At 38.3% G+C, this 21084-nt stretch overlaps 1 protein-coding gene across 2 annotated transcripts; it reads left to right on the plus strand.

The window, feature by feature from the left end:
- Positions 1–107: 107 nt before the first annotated feature.
- ilf3b (interleukin enhancer binding factor 3b) lies at positions 108–20908 on the plus strand. 2 transcript variants are annotated; one of them, XM_059558865.1, is made up of 19 exons: positions 108–244; positions 4155–4230; positions 7462–7691; positions 7792–7972; positions 8045–8192; positions 10832–10923; positions 12336–12431; positions 13119–13230; positions 13460–13557; positions 13636–13747; positions 13860–13973; positions 14061–14266; positions 14354–14506; positions 15177–15314; positions 15395–15538; positions 15624–15750; positions 15952–15996; positions 17959–18327; positions 20401–20908. In XM_059558865.1, the coding sequence occupies exons 2-19, from the start codon at positions 4228–4230 to the stop codon at positions 20532–20534; spliced, it is 2502 nt and encodes an 833-aa protein (XP_059414848.1). In that variant the 5' UTR covers positions 108–244; positions 4155–4227; the 3' UTR covers positions 20535–20908. The 2 variants fall into 2 exon arrangements, with proteins under 2 accessions (XP_059414848.1, XP_059414849.1); XM_059558866.1 differs by lacking the exons at positions 17959–18327; positions 20401–20908 and adding an exon at positions 16497–16957.
- Positions 20909–21084: the final 176 nt, after the last annotated feature.

Raw genomic sequence — 21084 nt, forward strand, 5'->3', positions numbered from 1 at the left:
TTTACATTATTTCTCAGCTGACGCCTTCATTGCCAAGCTAAAGAAAGAAAGAAAGAAAGAAAGAAAAAGATGTGTTTGATCTTGCAGTCGCCAGTCTGAATGACAAAGCCACGCCCTCCTAATTCACTCACATCTGCCTCTGGCGTACCAATGATCCTATCGGTCAGGGGATATCACGTGTCACTGTTCCAGCTTCGCTCGCGCACGCTGAGCGGTAGATCGGCGCATCTTTGTCGCTACGCTGGTGAGTACATGATGAAAACACACACATCCTTAAATATTGAGTGGTTTAAGTGTTTTAAGCGGCAGATGTGTCGATTGAGTACCTTTTTATCTAAACCAAAATGTGTAATTTAAACACTTAATTGCAGTAGAAATTAAATATTTGTGTAGCAAACGGCTATGGCTAGCGATTAGCAGCTAGCTCCTTATGTAGTTCACAAAAACGGCGAGAATTGAGCATTGTTTGACTTGATTTTATCTTACTTTTATGCCTAAAAGAATGAAATAATGTTTTATTCTGTCTCGTTCTAGTTAAATAAACATTCTGTTTTTAGTTGTTTTGAGGGAGGGTCGCGACCATTTTATCTAATTCAGTAACATTATCTCTGGCTGTGTCTTAAAACCAAATGCATAACGTTATCTAGGTTAGAAAGCATTTTTGGCCATCATTAGCCAGGTTTACGTGTACAAACATTATATGACCATCTTAAGAATCCAATGTTTTATGAAATGAAGCTAGATGAGCTGCTCTCCTCATTGTTTGTCTGCAGTAAGATGGCCGCGCAGCTGTGATGTAGACTGCGTCTCTCTTGTTTACCTCCAATATTGTGTTGCTTTAGTCACAACATACGCTAACCTGCGCGTTTGGTGATTATGAAAGAGATGTATTGTTATTTTGTATGTTTTACTAAGATTTTAGAGTTACAGGGGCGGTTTCGTCCTGCTTGTTTAATGGGCACACATTGTATAACACGATATAAAGTTGCACAGCGAAAAAATATTATTATTATAATAATGAAGTTTAATAGTTTTTGTCTTTGAACAACAGTACAAAATGTACATCCGTCAATGCTGAAGTACCTATGCTACATGGTAATATTTGAGGAGAACTCTCCCACTAGAGCCCTATATATATATATATATATATATATATATATATATATATATATATATATATATGTGCATTCATTATGTATTTGTTTGATCTCTAAAATATAATGCAGATATTTTCAGAATGCATTTTTGGGACCCGGGGGGGGGCATGCTTAATATTAAAATAAGTATTTTTTTTTAATTGATTAACATAATAAAATTATTAAAACATGTGCAAACTGTGTAGTGTAGTACAATGAATAGGCATATTATATAGTATAACAACTAAATCATTTCCAAGTTATACTTTACACATAACTTTTTAATAATATAAATTGGGCCTTTAATGCATGAAATTATGTTGCTTGATTTTAATACTAAGGGTCTGTGGCATCTAAAAGGTTGCTAAGACCCTGATATAATACAACGCAGCCTGTCTGTCCTGCCTCTTGTTTTATTCGAGTTTAGTTTTTTTTTTCTCTCATTTTATTGTTCTTGCATGAGATTAGTACAGTTGTGATGTTTGTAGCTTTTTATAGCAGTAGCAGTGTTAGAAAGGCGTTCCTCACAGCTGTAGAGCGATGCGAGACGGTTCACATTTCCTGCCAATTCTAGGAGATATGCGGTGAATGAAAAACATGTTCTGTCCAGACCAAAAGGTGAGAAGAGCATTGTTGAACATCTGATTTCGCACTTACGTGGCAAGCATGGAGACAATTGCAGGAAATGAGTTTGAGGGTTCAGGAAATTCAAAAACCGTGCCAGTCATATGTTTTAAATTCATATCTATTTAAGATTGCAGTCTGGTAAATAAAAGGGGTTTCCAATCTAAACGGGTTAGCGTAAAGGAGGTTTCGTGTTTTCTGAACTGCTTGTTCTGCATCTCTGAATGATATTATGATATGTATTGAGTCACTGTTTCCATGGAGATCCGAATATGTGATGCCCCTGTGATCCGTGAACATTTCCCTTGGTGCATGTAGAAGGATAAGATACGCTCGTTTTCATATTTAGCATACAGAACATAACTCCACGTTTAATCCCCGATTAATATGAATATTATATATGAACTGTCTGACCAAACAATTCAAATGTTAAAGTTTTTTTTTTTTAGCCAAGTATGGTGACCCATACTCAGAATTTGTGCTCTGCATTTAACCCATCCGAAGTGCACACACACACAGAGCAGTGACACACACACACACACTGTGAGCACACAGCTGGAGCAGTGGGAAGCCCCCCAACTATACATATATAGTTGGAGGTTTGATGCCTTGCTCAAGGGCACCTAAGTCGTGGTATTGAAGGTGGAGAGAGAATTGTACATGCACTCCCCCTACCCACAATTCCTGCCGGCCCGGGACTCGAACTCACAACCTTTCGATTGGGAGTCCGACTCTCTAACCATTAGGCCACGACTTCCCTTTTTGCAAGAAAACCTCGTGCTTTGTTCATCTGAACAACTTATTTAAACTATTTAATGCGATTATGCATACATTTTAGTAAAGCCAAATCAGTTTAGTAAAGTCACTAATGCAGCCATCTCGCTGTAGTGATTTTTTGCTGCTTGCATGAGGAGAAAAACACAGACGTCCACAGGGAGGCACTGGAAGCGTGCGTTGCACACACTAACATGAAATACTTCTCTTACAAATCTGGAACGAAGTCATTCTTTGAAGTAGAGGTCTTCACAGTGCACCCGAGACCCGTCGACCCCGGACCCGACCCGGGACCCGTACGGGTTCGGGTCTATATTTTAAATCATCAGCCGGGTCCGGGTCGGGTCCGAAACTATTACCTCGGGTCCCGGGTCTGTTTAACATTGTGTGTAATACCCGTGCGATCGGAATCATCGGACTCGGAGAACACCCGGCCGTGATCAAAGACTGCTTGTGTTTTTTGTAACTTGCAACCTGTAAAATTAGGAAAAGAAAAGAGTGAGCCAAAAAAAGTGATCTCTCTCTCTCTCTCTCTCTCTCTCTCTCTCTCTCTCTCTCTCTCTCTCTCTCTCTCTCTCTGCGCGCAGACTCAGAGTTAATACAAGTGCACGCACTGTATTAATGCTTAAAGACTTGACACACTCATATTTAATATATTTCAAATCAGCAACACAAACTGAGGTGAACTGTCACATTAATGTTTTCTATGACGCTCAAATTGCGTTAAAGCATTTTAGGTTGATACAGCTAGCACGCATGTGCAGTCTCGATCGTGTTTCATGTTTATATTGGCAACCAGTGAGGGACATTTCGACCGCCAAACCGCGTTTTACATTTTCTCCCATTTTTATAATATTATAAATGAACCGTTTAATCTTAAAGTTTTAGTGGTCAGATTCAGACTCCATGCAGAGCAGAGAGCACAGAGATCAGATGATAGCAAATAAATAACGTCATTAATTCAATTAACTCGAGTCAGAATGTACATGTGCACAGTAGCATTTGTCATCCATCACCGTGACATCAAGTGGACTTTTGAAGCTGAAATAATGAGTGGATTCAGCTTGGACTTGGGATAACGAGAGGAATAACATGAATAACTTTTTTGTCGGAGGATTGTAATGCAAGGCAATGTAAGGCAGTCAGGTACAAGGAAGAGAGACTACGGCTCTTTAAATTAGGTAAGACAAAAAGCAGTATTTTTCGCAACAGGTTATTTGACTTGTAATAGCAATTTAAGGTGGAATATGTGACAGTCGGGTCCAGTCGGGTCTGTGTCTTCCCGGCGGGTTCGGGTCCAGATTTTAAATAATATACGGGTCCGGGTCGGGTCCTGGTAGGCATTTCTCGGATCTACACGGGTCCGGGTCCAGCTTTTGAAATATTAGACGGGTCCGGGTCGGTTCGGTGTAGTACATTACGGGTCTCTTTCGGGTTCGGGCACGAATTTTTGGACCCGTGAAGACCTCTACTTTGAAGTATCTTGTAGATACTAATACATTTAGGAATCTTGACGTTTTTACTGTTTTTTGGTTGACTTAATCTTTAGGACAGCAGTGTTTGTTGCATTATAGGTTTCGACTGATTATTATACAAAAAACTGGTTGTTTTTCATTACAGACCAACTGGAGCAGCATTCCTCTGCCACATATAGGCCAACACTGCCAAACCGAAGAACCACTTTGTAGCCATTATGGTAAAGTATACATATATTAATGCTTCTTGTAGTCTGATTTCTTCTGGATAGTACATATTACAGGGATTAAAGTTCTCCTGCATCGTGCGGGATCTCCGGCACGCAGTGTTTGGCTGCGGAAAAAATAATAAAATAATGCTACATAAAAAAAAACACTTTTTGATTATCTTTTTGAGTCCATGAGTTTGTCTACCAATGGTATGAGAGCAGCTTTCACTCTCAACCAAACTAGCATTACTAGCCTGTCAGAATATTTTGCTCTTATAAACACAAGACAAGCATAATAATAGATAATAAATGTCCAATTGCAGAGTTGCAGCCCTGGTGAATGGAGAAGCGCAACAAAAAGCTGCGAGGCACAATGGTCAAAGATGTCCATCTTGCGCATATTTACATATAAAAGCCAATTATGAAGCAGCAGAGCTTTGAAAAGAGCTCAGGGTAATCATGTCATCTCCAAAAAACAGTATGATTGCCAAAACATATTTACCGGGATTTTTGAAAAGATCTTGTTCACTCATGATCTATTAATGATAACTTACCGGTAATTTACCAGTGAAGACTGTATGTGTGAAAGGGGCTAAACTCTTCCTCTGCATATGCAGCGAATTTGAATTGTGTTCAAAAAACCTTCATCTGGGAAAACAGTGCATCTCACTAGATTTGTAACGTAAATCATTACAAACCTTTTCCGGCACAGGATAATACATCAACCTATGTATAAATATGCCATGTATTGTACATCACAATTTCAAAATAAAATTGCCTCTGGCCAAATATTAAAATGTAATTGATTTAAACATAGTTTAATCACGCTGTAAAGTGAAACATCACCAGGCCGTGGGCGCCTTCTGCAGGTATTTTATACATAATGTACTTAAGTTATGTTCATATTATATATATAGGCATATTACGCTATATAATTTTTAAGTGTTCAGTACAATCGTAATTTCTTGGTTTTGATATTTTACTTGAGCCAATTATTATTGCCTCATAGTTAGTTTATATATTGTGACGAGTGGGGCGGGGCCGAGGGACATGGGAGCGAGGCCGGTGGAGTGATTGGAGATGAGCTACACCTGTTCGACCCACCGGTCTCGAGGCCCACGGAGGAGATGGAAGGATATAAAACTGGAGCGATGACAGTGAAGGACGAGAGAGGACCAGGCCTGGGCTTTTAGTTGTGTTTTGGTTTCATTTTATTTGAGCGCACCAGCCCCTCACGGACGAAAAAAATCGAATTACTCGGTTGTCAAAATAATCAGGAGATTACTTGATTACCAAAAAAATCATTAGTTACATCTAGGGCTGCACGATGTGTCGTTTAAGCATCGATATCGCGATGTACAAATCCACGATAGTCACATTGCAGGATGTGCGATGTAGGCTGTCGTAGTTGATCCGTTATTCATTAACTGTACGGGCCAGCTGTTCCCCGGCCCTTGACGAATGTGATTCGCGGATTAATTCCTCATCTTAACCATCATAGAGTGAAAGTTTATCATTTGCATGTGTTTTAAAGTCCTGTCAGTTTAACAGGCCGCATATAAGAACGAGCAGAGAGAGAGCGAGCGCGAGCCCCGGCCGCGCGCATACTCACCTTCACTGTCTTCAAACAACACGAGCGCTGTCTTGCTCTCTCTCCCTCGCGCATATTAATCAAAATCAATTGACACGATGGTGTCAAAAAAAAAAAAAAACAATCCAGTGATGAAATGTTTTCTGTGTTGTCAAATCTTGTGTGATATCCTAAACTTCAGAGATAATTACACAACGCGTGCTGTACACGTCTGATTCGCGAACTAATGATTCCTTTGAACCGATTCAATTTAATGAATGGTTTAAACAACTGACCTGTCCAACACTGAACTTACGAGACGTCTGAATTGGTGTATTACAAAAAAATCTGTAACTCTAATCTGTATCTGTAACAATAATGTTCTATTTATTAAACTATTTAACTACATTATTTAACATGTACTATTACTAAACTGCACTTCTACAACATTGTTAATTTCAACATTTAGGCTATAGCCTTCATTGTTGAAATCAAAAGTTGTACAGTATTTGTTAACATAGTTAATGCACTGTGAAGTAACATTACCAAACAATAAACAGCTGTTTTTATAAACTAATATAAACAAAGATTAATAAATATAGTAACAGAAGTATTGCTTGTGGTAAGATCATTTTAGTTAATGTTAACAATTCAAACCACATCCTAAAGTTACAAACAAATAATTTACTCAAATTTAAATAATACTCTGATGTTTAAATCATTTAAAATGAGTAAGTGTCTTCATCCCATTTTTGTTTGTAAGGAAAAATTTGATTAGATTTCATATCGCAATATATATCGCAGAAAAAATAAAATATCGCAATGTCATTTTTTCCCAATATCGTGCAGCCCTAGATTAGTTCAAATATTTCTAAATACAACTGCATTGTTTTACTTTTTGTAACTAAAAAAACATATTTTGTCACTGAAATTTTTTTAAAGTATTGTCACATTCTAGTGAACCAAGTAGCTGTATTTTTTCTCATTGTGAGCTAAGTGTATTCTCACACCCCTAGTGTGGATGCGCTGTGATGTAGCTCAAAATTTTCCAAGTGTATGATACAGCTTTCATTCTTCAGGTCAACCATATATTCATGAAAAAGAAAGCAGTAACTTTGCTGTAGTATCCTTTCAAATGTTAAAGATGCCGCAGTCATTGCATGCTTTTAATGTGCTGCCTCGCCCCTGGAAAAAAGTTCAGCCTCTATTTTTTGCTTTAACCCCTATAATTAATTATACTCATATGGCAGTAATTACACAAAACAGTCACACTTATAAGGAAAAGGCTCACCAAGGCTGCATTTATTTGATAAACAATATAGTAAGTCTTCAGTGTCACGTGATCCTTCAGAAATAATTCTACTATGCTGATTTGCTGCTAAAGAAACATTTCTTAATGTTATCAATGTTAAAAAACGTTATATGCTTTTAATTTTTTCTGAATTCTTTAATGAATAGAAAGTTCAAAAGAACATTTATTTGGAATATAAATATTTTGTAACACTACAAATGAGTTTACAGTCCATTTTGATCAACTTAATGCATCCTTATTAAACAGAAGTTTTAATTTCTTAAAATAAAAATTTGAATGACACCCAGGCTTTTGGACAGCACAGTCTTTTGGTTTAACTTCTCATGTAAATTATTATTTTTTTCTCTTTGTTTCCGTGAAGCCGCCTCCCATTCGTCATCGCTCCATGCGCATCTTTGTGAACGACGACCGCCATGTGATGGCCAAACACTCCTCCATCTATCCCACCCAGGAGGAGCTGGAGGGGGTGCAGAACATGGTGTCCCACACCGAACGTGCCCTCAAGGCTGTCTCTGATTGGCTTGATGAGCAGGAGAAAGGAAATGTCAAAGTGAATGCTTTGGAGTCCGATGGAGATGGCGAGAAAGAGATGTGAGAATATTTAATTGTGACTTTTCTGTTCACTATGTCATTTTACTATGGTGTGTGTTAGTATCTCTCATGTAACTCCCCATCATATTTTCCCCTCCAGTGAAGTAAAGTCAGTGGAGCACCTCACACGTTCCCTGCGTGGAGTCATGCGTGTGGGGCTGGTAGCTAAAGGTCTCCTGCTGAAGGGAGATCTTGACCTAGAGCTGGTGCTGTTGTGCAAAGACAAACCCACCATCACCCTTCTGAAGAAAGTGTCTGAGAACCTTGCTGTGCAGCTCAAGGTATGTCTGCAGCTCCTATTTTAAACATTATCTACAAAGGCAGGATTAAAATCATGCATGAACCTCCTACAGGTCGTCACAGAAGAAAAATATGATGTTAAACCATGCATCCGCGATGCCACCATTGTCATCAAGAACTCCAAGGAGCCACCGCTGACCCTCACCATTCATATGACTTCACCTCTCGTGCGGGAGGAGGCTGAGAAGCAGGCTGCTGGAGGTAGGTTTGAAATCACGTGCCTTATGGTTCCTCTAACCACCCCACAACCCCAGAGATAGCAAGATGGGATGGAATCAGGCAGGGATATTGTTTATTGGGCCTTCAATGGAGCTTGGGGATATTGTATTCAGACTAGTCATGTAACACAGATTATGATGTTTACTGTCACCTGAAGTCTCACAGTTCCATGCAGTGTGATGTTAGTGTTGATGGCCCAATATACAGTAACATAAGTGATGGGTAAAGCTTTAAATAAGACCCAGTTCCCTTTGAAGTATTTAAAAGGAGAGTTTAATGAAGGCTTACTGAGAATTAAGAAACAAAATCACAAACCTTGTTGTTTGCATGTGTTCGTATAATGGAGAAGAAGTGGAACGGTTTGCATTGCAGCAAAAATGAGAAGCAGATGTATTGTCGAGCTCTGGTTTGTTCGCCAGGACTCTTTGACAGAGCCTTTCTCAAAGAGGCTGGACGGAGGGCAGGAGGGTTATAGATAATGCTAGACATTAGGACACAGTGTAAAGAATAGACTAGACCCATCCTGGTAATTTATGGTCACAGTAACTCAATGGATCTGTAGTTTAATAAAGAGTTTTTTAGGGCTAGAATGTTGGAAATGGGAAACAGTGAAATAAAAACTTGTTTGGGTGAGATAAAACAATTGACCTTTGGCTAAACCCAATTTTTACAATCTTGGCAGCTTTTGCCATTCTCAAATTTATCAGTTTATCTTTTTTTTTTTTCGTCAGTGGAAGTTCTGTTTGTTTGCATCATTTCAGTAAGTTTTTAACCAGGAATATGGTAAAATGTTGCAGTGAACATGCTTTTTCCCCCAATTGAAAACCTAAAATGTCAGTAATTATAACATTTGTTTCTACATAAATGTTAATTGTGTGACATGTTATTTATGTATTGATTATGGAGAAACACATTTTTGCCCATCTTACAGTTGTTTTTAAAGCTTCTCCCTTTGCAAATTTTATTCATTTTACTGTAAACTTGTACTCTTTAAAAAAAAAAAAGGGCAGATTATGATAATTTTGCATTAAAGTGTCCCACTTTAATTGAATAAAAAAAACATATATAATGCAATCAAGTTTTACCACTCTTTGTGCAAATTTTACAAATAAATTACAATTAACACGCCTGTGGTTGGTGCCAGCAAAACTTGCACCAAGTGATGCAACAGTAACCAAATGTGGCGGGGCTTAGCGAAGGGTCAATCGAGAGCAAACTTGAGGCCGATCTCAAAGCCTAGCCCTATCTGTGACCCCTCGGTTAGTGACGCCTGCCTTAGACCATCACAAGCCATCAGTTTTGCTGCAGTGTGGACTCGTTTTGATCATACCTCTTGTGTATCTGACTACTGCTGCCTGTGGTTCAAAATCTGATTCTCTCTGTCAAGCCTTCTAGTTTGTCAATTTTAGGGACGCTGGACCTTTGACCAACTGGACGCTCTCTGTCTCGGAAGGGGCAAGGCAGTGCACCCAGAAAAAAAAACAAGGGGGCGAGGGGGAGGGGTTCCCCCATGTCACTTGAAAAGCGCAAATGCACTAAGATCTCACTGATGCACACATTTTTTGTCATAGAAGGGCCTCCCTTTAACATTTACTCACTGCACACCTTCATGCCACAAAATACAGCCACAAGGGCTCTGTTCCAAATCATAGTGAGCTGCCTGCCTAGACGCCATCTTGAGGCATCATAGGTGAAGACAGTAGCAGAAAATTATTGGCAAAATCTAGGACGTCATCACATATTGTTAGTCCAGAATGCATTGCGCATAAATTTACATTTGTGCGTCTTGGCAGGATTCTGAATTTTTCCAGTGCGTTATGAAAACACTTTTACACAAATTTTTAACAGTTAACCCTTAATCCATTTTAGAGTTATTTATGTAACACAAACTATATATTGGCTTTTAAAATACTCTTTTATAATATTTCAATATTGTGACTTGCCATGATAATAGCCAAGGAATTTGGCATGGCATAAAAAAACAACTAACCAAAGTGTCATGATTGTTTTGTTGGCGAAATTTAATCTAAAATATTGTACTTTCGTGTAAAGTGGTATTTTACGTAAATTTTATCAGTTAATTCAAAAGTTGCATTATAAATGATTCTGTCTATTTAAAAATAGACCTTTACCCAGTATTTTTGTTAACTATATATTAGTTGCACATGTTGTAATGAACCATGAACGTTTCTAGATTTATGTGTTTGTTTTTTAGTTTAAATTTAAATTGATAATTTAAATAACCTCTAGCCTACCAAAAAAAAATTCTAATAATGTTTGAAAGCAATTTTAATTATTCTTTTATAAAAAGGCTCATTAAAAAATCAAGTTCAATATATCTGTGTTAAAAGGAGGAAGTAGGAAACGACTCGATTTATGGTTTTTATTGTCAAGTGTAGCCTCACTTGGGTTTGGAACAGAGCCGGATGCTCCGCCCACTTGTAGATTTCTGTCCTGCTGTGTTCTAGCACAGGAAGCGTTGCTCTTGTTTAGGGGGGTTCCCCCTCCTCTCCCCTCCACTGCCGTTGGTAGGGGTTATCTGCCTCCTCCCCCCCCGGCCGTGAGACAGAAAAACCCCTTGGTCAAACTGTACCTTGTCTTCTTATTCCACCTGCCAATAGAAACGCTATCAGTCAACGATCCCCCGGATGTACTGGACAGGCAGAAATGCCTGACTGCCTTGGCGTCCCTCCGCCACGCCAAGTGGTTCCAGGTTTGCATCTTGTCTTTATTTGTCTTCTAGTAGTTGAGTTTGTTTTTATTTAGTTTCTGTGTAAACCTTATTTCCAGCTGTATCTTTTTTTTTCAGTTGTTTGTGTGGATGTTTTTCTGTGTCGATTTTATTTGTGGGAGTGTATTTGCCTCCGGTAGAATGTCAAATTCTTGCTGGATGGTTTTGAATTGCGTTGCCAAGGACCTCTTTGTCAGTGCTGTCTGACCTCTGCCTGGCTAATTTAACTAAGTGTATTTTCGCATTAATAGCTGTTTAGTACCTTCTTGAGACGTCATTGCCAGTACCAGCTGCCGCTTTTACAGACCATTTTAATATTGGATGTTTTTGAATGACTTGATTTTAAATTTAAATGCATCAGCACAAATGGCAGGTGCAATATTTCTGCATCCGATTTGTCCTTTTGGAAATGTTCTGGGTTCAGTGCAATTTAACTTCAATTCTTTTTTTGACATAATATTGATTTGCGCAATTCATTTTGACTTCGTTCAAAATATAGTGTTCTAATGGAATGCAGACGGGCATAGTAATAGAAAAATTATAAATGGATAGCTTATTCATTAAGAATATAAAGTGATTAGAAGAGACTGTAAAGAAATTACATATTAATTCCTATATCAATTAAAAACTTTTTTAGAATCCTGAAAAAAAAAGTATAATTTTCCACAAAAATATGCAACAATTTTTTTATCGTAGGTAATAATTGATTGCAGAAATAATATAATTAAAGTTATATAAGAAATATAATATAAACATGCGTATTAGAAGTTAAATATATTATCTTAAATTGTAATAATTTCACAGTACAACTTTTTTTACTGCAAAAAAAGCCATATATGCTACCTCAAACTTGTTGAACACAGAACATTATTATAAGTATTTAATTCAAGTACCTGTAGAAAATCTTTGTCAGCATTTATTCATGCCAAAAAGGAATATTGCACCTTTCTGCCATATAAGTGTATTTATGGTTTCGATGATGCCCTGCAGTGCTTTAAAAATGCAGCTGCATTTCCCAGATTAAATCCATATTTAGTATCTTGTAGTACATTCTCGCTTGTATCAGTTCTGTTATTTAATGTTTAATCGGAAGGCCAAGCGCAAACACAAGCCCTGTTGTGTTCCTCATCTCTTGAGCTTGATGTTTTTAATCTACTCTCTTAATCTCTGTCATATATGTAGCTTCTCAACTGAGTAATATGCTTTTTTAAATTTTTTATTTTATAACTCTAAACCATTTGCCGCCCTCTCTACATTGCTAATGCTTATCGACACACATTATTCAGTATCTGCAAATCTCGCCCCTTTTCTTTGTTTATTGCTTTGGTGTTGTGCCACATTATGAGTGCATGAGATAAACTTTTGGTTTGTGTCCCTCCTGCTTTTGTCTCTAGGCCAGGGCTAATGGACTACGCTCCTGTGTGATTGTCATCCGTATCCTGAGGGACCTCTGTGCTCGTGTTCCTACCTGGGCCCCTCTGCGAGGATGGGTAAGTACACAAACAACCCGAGATTATAGAGGTGGCAGATTAAAAAAATTGCAACAAAAGATGGTGTAAAATTACGTATCATTTATATTGTGGTGCAAAACAATGCTGCATTAAAATAGAAAAGGCCTTGTGTTCTAATCACAGAAAATCACGTTAAAATTAACTTTTTTAACACACCCACACATTTTCTTCAATATCTGCATGATTTTAAATGTAATACAGATTTTATACTTTAATAAACTTTAGAAGTTTATTAAACAGACAATATTTTGTCTAAAACACAATATTAACTTGTCTTGTGTGTTTTTGCTCAATTTTGCCAATGAAAATAGTTCCTAGAAGAGCCACAGCAAAGCTGATGTGCGATTGATTGATCAACACATCATGCACTTTATATAGTCTTCAAAAAATGCTGATTTTAATTTAATTTATTTTATTAAAATTTATGTGTACATTCATGGAAAAAGTAAGCTGTTCTCAAAGTAGTTTTCAAATATTTCTTTTCATTATAAAATGTGGATTCCTCATGACGATTTGAGAAATAATGTGATATAATATTTAGTATTATTATAATTTTTTTTTACAACCGTTAGTCTTTTTTTTCTGTTAATTATTTTTTTGATATAAAAAGCATTAGGAAACGTTTATATGTTGCCATCCATGTGATGTAGCTCTTGTTTCTTGAAGCCCTTAGAGCTGCTGTGCGAGAAGGCGATCGGCACTGGGATTCGGCCAATGGGAGCAGGAGAGGCTCTCCGAAGAGTTCTTGAGTGTCTCGCATCTGGAATCCTCATGGCTGGTACGTCAGCTCCGCATTTCAGATCTAAAATAGATTACAAAATGACTCTGTCAGTATATCAGTATACAATATGAGAGACCATTTTGACTGCTCTGTATTCACACTATAGCACCCTTGCAATAAAGCGCTCTTTAAAAAATATAAGTAGTTACTTTTGTGTTGTATTGACCAATCAGTATTATGTTTGACTGAGATGTATAGAATTTGAATGTGCATCTCTCTGCTTTAGATGGTTCAGGCATTTGTGACCCTTGCGAAAAGGAGCCAACAGATGCCATTGGTCACATGGATCGCCAGCAGCGGGAGGACATCACCCAGAGTGCTCAGGTTTGTCCACAATTTTGCAAAGTTTTACATTCGATTGCTTGCATTCTGAGTGACATTGTCAAATGTTTTGATTAACAGCATGCCTTAAGGCTTTCAGCTTTTGGACAGCTGCACAAAGTGCTCGGTATGGACCCACTTCCTTCAAAAATGCCCAGAAAACCACGGAGTGAGACACCTATTGACTACACAGGTAAAATTGAGTGGGAGTGGACATTTTTCTTTACTTGATGTATGCTTTATGATCTATAGATCTATCTATTTTGAAGGAGAAACTTGACTTTTGTCGTCTTTCATCTCGATAGTTCAAATCCCACCCAGCACAACCTATGTGCCACCAATGAAACGCCCCATCGAGGAGGAGGAGGCTACTGATGAGAAGAATCCTAACAAGAAGAAGAAGAAATTGCAAAAGAAATGTAAATGCTGTTCACGTGTTCACAATCTGCTTAGTGGAGTTATGCATACCATAGCACACAAAACATAAATTGTCTTCTGGGCTTCAGCTCCAGAGGAGAAGGCAGAGCCGCCACAGGCCATGAATGCCCTGATGCGTCTGAATCAGCTGAAGCCGGGTCTACAGTACAAACTCATCTCTCAGACTGGGCCTGTCCATGTGCCGGTCTTTACCATGGCTGTAGAGGTGGACGGGAAGAACTTTGAAGCTTCTGGTCCCTCCAAACGCACTGCGAAACTACACGTAGCTGTCAAAGTAAGAGACTGTGATGCAGAAGGTCAATTATTTGGCTTACTGAATCACTCTGAAACTAGAAACTGGGGTTTTTAACTCCTTTTCTAGGTGTTGCAAGACATGGGTCTGCCAACTGGATTGGAGCAAAAGGCAGCTGAAGTGGTGAAACAGGAGGAGCCGGTGATCACACAGGAGACTTTGCCCGCTGTGACCCAAATGGAGCCAGAACCAGCACCAACCGCAGACAGCCCCACTGACGAGGTACAGAAGATTTAATTTACCACGTATCTATATAGTGGCTTATAATTAAAGAGCATCTTGTGGGCAGTTTTATGATGCAAATAATAAAAATGAATGCACGTGTTCTGTTGAATTGATCGAAAGTGATGGTAAAGACTTGCATAATGTTACAAAACATTTATATTTTAATTAAATTCTGTATTTGCTATTCATCAAATAATTCTGAGGAGAGAAAAAGTATCCACAAAAATAAGCAGCACAACTGTTTTCAACATTGATAATAGTAAGAAATGTTTCTTGAGCAGCAAATTAGACTGATTTCTGAAAGATCATGTGACATTGAAGACTGGAGTAATGATGCTGAAAATACAGCTTTGCCATTAAAAAAAATTTTTTTTTAAGACATATAACAATAGAAAACGGCTATTTTAAATAGAAATAATTTTTAACAATATTAATGTTTTTAGGCAAATAAATGCAGCCTTGAGTATAATATATATTTTAGCATAAACATCTCATGGACCCCCAAATTCTAAACAGTATTGTACAGAATCACTGAATAACTAACTTTACCTGTAATGCAAATTAAATTCATTATGGTTTAATTTTGACTGATTAGTTGCACCAAACCTCTAATAATGTGTGTTATTCAGTCTTATAAGAGCTTGTTCCTCCTCTTTCGCTTTCTCAGAGTGCTCGACAGCAGGGGCCCATCCTAACCAAACACGGAAAAAACCCCGTCATGGAGCTCAACGAAAAGCGCAGGGGACTGAAGTACGAGCTCATCTCTGAAACCGGTGGAAGCCACGACAAGCGCTTCGTCATGGAGGTGAGGACATGAACTCTGACACACATTCTAGTTTTACACATTGCAGATCGAGTAATAAAAGCTGCTGCTTTTCTCTTCAGGTGGAGATCGACGGACAAAAGTTTCAGGGTACCGGATCCAATAAAAAGGTGGCAAAGGCCTACGCTGCACTTGCGGCCCTAGAGAAGCTCTTCCCAGAAGGCTCCAACTCCGAGGCAAACAAGAAGAAGAAAATGCCTCCAATGGTATGCCTGTTTCTTTCTGTTTTCAGTGTCGTCATTATCTCCACTTATATATTCCGTGTATAATTGTCTGATTTGCTCATTTTAGCACCCTGCTGGATTTGGGATGACGAGTGGGCCACCTGCAGACATGGCAATCAATCCCAGGGGCAGAGGAAGAGGACGTGGCAGGGGCCGAGGGCGCGGATTTAACAATGGTGGAGGATTCAATCAAGGTACAGTTCTATTGCTGTCTGAAAGTTTATCAAAAGGTAGTGAATTTTTGCAACCCCAAATTTTGCCTAAATAATAGTTTTTATAACTAATGGCTTCCTTGTGCTATGCATTATACCTCAAATTGTGTCTAATAAAACAAAACTTGTGTTGACTTGCATTTGAACAAACACATTCTTCTCTATATTCTCATCTCCCTTTAGGTGGATATGGGACGTATGGATATGTCAGCAATAACTCTGGATACAGTGAGTATTTTCTTATTTCTCACTGATTCCACTCTTTTCTCTTTTTTTTTATAACTTTTGAGCATTTTTATTCTTGTTGATTAGTTTTTTTAACCACAAGACTCTTATGGCGTAAGTTCTTGCCATTTTTGACTTCATCTCAATAAATTCTGCTCTGGTAGTTCTGAGGACATGTTAATGATGTCTATAATGCGAGTGTCCGCTATTGTATTTTCCTTTTGATTTTACATTTCTCTGCTTTGTTGTACCATGGGACGCAAACTTTCCTCGGCGAAAAACGAGAAATGTTTCCAACATGCCAACGCCATTTTCTGAGGAAAGACCTTCTTGAGGGTGACCGGAGCAGAGAAATCTAAAAAAAACAAAACAAAACACAAATTATCTTTGACCTTGATGATAACTGATTGACGTCCTTGACTCATGCCTGGTGACGTTTGTCATGGCATGCAAACACAGAAGACGTCTAATTCTGTGCTTCTCTGCTCTGTCTCACCCTTTAGGTGACTTTGTCTCAGACTCCTATGGCTACCACGAGTTTGCGACATAAACCGACCAATGTTTTCAATAAGCACACATGAAAAATAGAGACAGAGGGGGGAAAAAACACTGGTTACCCACACTATGAACTCGTTTCCTTGTGATGTATCATCTACAATTTCACCTCAAAACACCTGCACCAACGATAAACTAACACTGTGGATGTGAACGGGAGATTCTGCCTACGGAAATCAAGAAAAGCAAGACACTTTGACGTATTATTTGTTTCGTGATCAGTGCAGTCGAGCAATGTGATTGGCTGGTGGATGGACACAAAGTAGCGGACTGACATTTCATAATGACTATCTTCACTGTAGCTCTCAAGTCACTGTATAAGCCATTTTGCCAACAGTTTAGTTGTTTTTCCTGGAATAATGTTCCTGATGGATTTTTAATTGTCACCAATAAATTGCCATGTCTTTAATGTTTTAAAGTTTTTTTATTTTTATTTTTTTAATAGTGATTGATTGTGAGAAATTGGGTTTTTGAAGAGTAGGCATAGATTTTAAATATCAGAATTTTATCTATTGAATAAAATGGGGTTTTTTTGCTGCTTTTTTTTTGGATAACGTCTTATTTTGCAATACATCCGAGTTAATTTACAAACCTATATCTATATTACATTTTTTTTTTTTTAAATTAGACTATTTGGTCAGGTTTTGTAAAGTGTTTTTTTTATTTGTTTGTTTGTTTTTTTGGTATGTGTAAATGTATGTTTTTATATTAAATATTTTAGCTAGTATTACGATTGAAACCATTTTCACTTTTCTGTTTATTTGCTAAGAGCTTTTGGCCTCTTATATTCAGTCTTTGAAGAAAAGTCTGTATTTACAAATTTTCAAAGACCGATAGCAAAGAGCTTGATTTACAAAACTAAATTAGTATTTAGCTGATTTTGAGCATGCTAAATTGTTTTGGATAGTGCATGGTCATGATATGACATCAGTCTCTGCAGTACCCTTTTTTTCCCCACTCTCTTCAATGTATAACAAATCTTAACTGTAAAAATCTACAATATACCCCACTTTCCTGCAATGCTGCAAAGTTTGAGTTCTTCTAAATCTGCTATGACATATTGGTCTTCTATTGCTCACGTCTTGATGTGATGCATATTCTCAGGTCCAAACTTGAACTTTGTAGAGCAGCGAAATGTGAAACATCTTAACAAGAGCTTGCATTTGCATGAGTTTAAGTGGAAGTGAATGGAATGAGAAGTGTAGTGTGAGACATTTACTATTTCAAAGCGAGAAGAAAATGTGGATTAGTCTGGTTCTATTAAAGTATATTTTGTATCAAGTGTGTACAGAAAACTTTTGCTCTGTTCACTACTTAAGAGCCAGTAATATGTTGATTCAGATTTATAACGTGAATTTAATTAGAATTAATTGTCCGTCTGTTAACATTTACTGCATCATTCCTCTTCAGATTTCTTTAACAATGGAGGGTCTAATGGTGGACCGGTGGCCTCGGGTCCTGGATCATCAGGTCCAGGTGTAAACCTGTCCTCAGGGGGAGCAGCAGGGGCGACTGGTTTCGGCTCATATTATCAGAGTGACGCTGGCTACTCGTCCCCTACTGGAACCCCCAAACCGGCCGCTAAGAAGCCACCCATGCATCCAAACACCAAGCCTCAAGGACCTGGAGTTGGCCAAGGGGGTTCCTTTGGTCAGTACGGCCAGGGCTTCGGACAGAAAAAGAACTTCGGTCCGGCTCAAGGTGGTGGAGGTGGAAACTTCAACTACAGCACTGCTTATCCCTCACAGGTGACCGGAGGACAGGAATACAGCTATGAAGGTGACGAAAACACTCTGGGTTACAAAAATAGTTCACCCAAAAATTGAGGCTTGCTGGAAATGCACTCACCCTCAGGTCATCCAAGATGTAGATATATGCCGCGTTTCCACCACAGGAACTTTACCCAGGAACTAGGGACTTTGGCCTGGTACTCGGTGTGTTTCCACCGCAGGAACCAGGAACTAAATAAAGTTCCAGGTTAAAAAATGCCCCTCAGAAAGTCCCTGCTGGCTAGGTGGTACTTTTTCAAAGTTCCGGAACTTTCGGGGGCGGGACTTGGCCGCTAAACATGCTGATTGGTTGAGTTCACGCAGCATTGCTTGAGTTCAACCTCCATTTATTCGGATCATTTTCAAAATATTACTGTTATTGTGTCATGAAATGTAATTTTAAGAGTATTTAAGGCGAGAATGTAGATGTTTAAAACTCAAATCTGTGGTTTATTTATAAAGACAGCGCCTATTTAAAAATGTGTTTCGTCGATCTCAGAGACGGTGAGCTCCACGCGATCAGCGGGAGCTCAGTGATCATCTATCCGCCGAGAGCAGCCTCACCTCGGCTAGACCTTCTGATATGTGCCGCTGGCTTTATTCCCTTTAGTGGTTAAACACAAAATATAATTCGTTTTGGGTAAATCTAACCGGTTATCTTTGGTCTGTATTCAATTTATCTATATGTTAAAATGAAAATAAAAAAGGCAAATTTATATAATATTTCATTTCATTGTAATAGCTGTATATATATACACACATCCCTGAACTTAAGTACATTTCTGCAGCTGTTATTATGTTTAAATGAAAATGAAAGGAGGCAGTGGTATTTGATATCCTATCTTTATTTTATTGTAAATATACAGAGAGGAAAATTGCAGTAGCCATGGTCAGCTGACTGAAGTTATCAAGTACGCTGCTGTTTGCAGATTTACCGGATTTGCGTCGTCGCGGACATCACACTCCCGAGACGAATGCACAAAGTCCGCCCTACCGAGGATGCACGTCCAAAATCAGCCTACTTTGTATTGAGAAACGCGCGCAAACCTACGTCACAACTCTATTTGCCTAATCTTCCCGGTACTTTACACCGCGGTGGAAACGCAGAAAGCAACAGGTCTGGGGGAAAAAGTTCCTGGTACAAATGTTCTGGGTAATTTCGGTGGAAACGCGGCATTAGATATATCGTCACATAACTTGCTCACCAATGGATCCTATGCAGTGAATGGGTGCCGTCAGAATGAGAGTCCAAACAGCTGATAAAAACATCACAGTAATCCACACCACTCCATCCATCAATGAATGTGTGTGAGCAAAAAGCTGTGTTTTAAAAAACAAACAAACAAATGCATTAAGACATTTTAACTTAAAACTGTCGCTTCCAGCTAAAATATGCTCTATCCATTCCATAATATTGTTTTCTCCAGTAAAAAAAAATGATTGGGGAAAAACTTATGCACAGATCAAGCAAAAGCAGTCCAAAACAGTTATAAACAGCTATGTGGGTTGATTTTGATGTGAGCGAACAATAGGGGATGAACTTTTTCACTGGTGGATGCATTATGGATTATGAACACTTTTGGGCTAAAAGTTTGAAGATAAAACACCCTAATGATGAATTTATTTACAAAAACGCAGCTTTTTACTTCACAAGACAATGATGGACAGGAGTGGTGTGGATTACTTGTGGATTATTGTGATGTTTTTGTGATGGCACCCATTCACTGCAGAGGAACCATTGGTGAGCAGTAAATGAAATGATACATTTCTATTTCAATTTCAACCAATTTTAAGTTAATTGAATGTTCCTTTGAGACCCATTCACACTAAAAACTATAAGACAAGTACATTAACAATAACACCAACATTAGGTTTATTATAAGTTACACCGTGTATTGCTTTAAATGCTGAAGATCTTTAATCTTATTGGCTGTCAAATTTAATCAGCTGGAGAAAAAGTCATTATTGTTATAGCTGTGGTCTTAGAATGACTATCAATTTTTTTTCATTATAGTTGTCATCCTTAACTGCTCAATGTAGATTTGTTTAGTTTTTTTTACTAATTCTGATTGGTCTCTCACAGGTTACAGCAATCAGTCAAACTACGGTTCACAGGGCGGAGCCAACCAGAATTTCGGTGGTAGCTCCACCTCCTATAACAGTGGACCAGCAGGGTACGGCCGGGGCGATCCCAGTATGAACTACCAGTATCGATAAACCCGCCTTGCTGTGTGCAGTCCTGCATCATTTCCAAACAAAGAGCATCATCCGTTTTGATTGTTGTTATTGATTTTTATTGAACACCTGAGCTAAAAAAAAAAATAGCAGTCTCTAAACTGTGCAAAGTAGTGCATTTTCATGTTTCTTTTGACGTTCAAATCTGTGAACTCCCCACAAACTACTGCCGTAATGAGGGAGAAGTGAAATAAACCCAAAGCGACGCATTGTGAGGACCTGATCATTTGTTAATAAGACGGGATGCTCAGTCCTCGAGTGATTTTAACCATTCAGACATGTACAAATATAAGATGAATCCATCTCAAGCTGTAAATCTTTAGTTTTATGATTTTTATTTATATTTTCTTCTGTTTGACAACAATGCAACATTTCATGATTTTTTTTCCTGTAGGCTTTTCTTTTAAATTATGAATGCACATGTGACGTTGTTTTAAATTGTTATGTGATTGTGAAAGTCGTGATGTGTCAGGTTGTTGTATAATTGACTGTTTTTGGTGGGGGACCTTTATTTTTCCGAGCAACGTTTAAA

The sequence above is a fragment of the Carassius carassius genome, chromosome 9, assembly GCF_963082965.1.
Source record: "Carassius carassius chromosome 9, fCarCar2.1, whole genome shotgun sequence".
Taxonomy (NCBI): domain Eukaryota; kingdom Metazoa; phylum Chordata; class Actinopteri; order Cypriniformes; family Cyprinidae; genus Carassius; species Carassius carassius.

Excerpts from the sequence above, each read along its gene's own strand:
- ilf3b (XM_059558865.1), top strand. Across the intron at positions 7,692-7,791 it reads GGAGATGGCGAGAAAGAGAT|TGAAGTAAAGTCAGTGGAGC; the intron begins GTGAGAATATTT and ends TTTCCCCTCCAG. Across the intron at positions 13,974-14,060 it reads GAAGAAATTGCAAAAGAAAT|CTCCAGAGGAGAAGGCAGAG; the intron begins GTAAATGCTGTT and ends TCTGGGCTTCAG.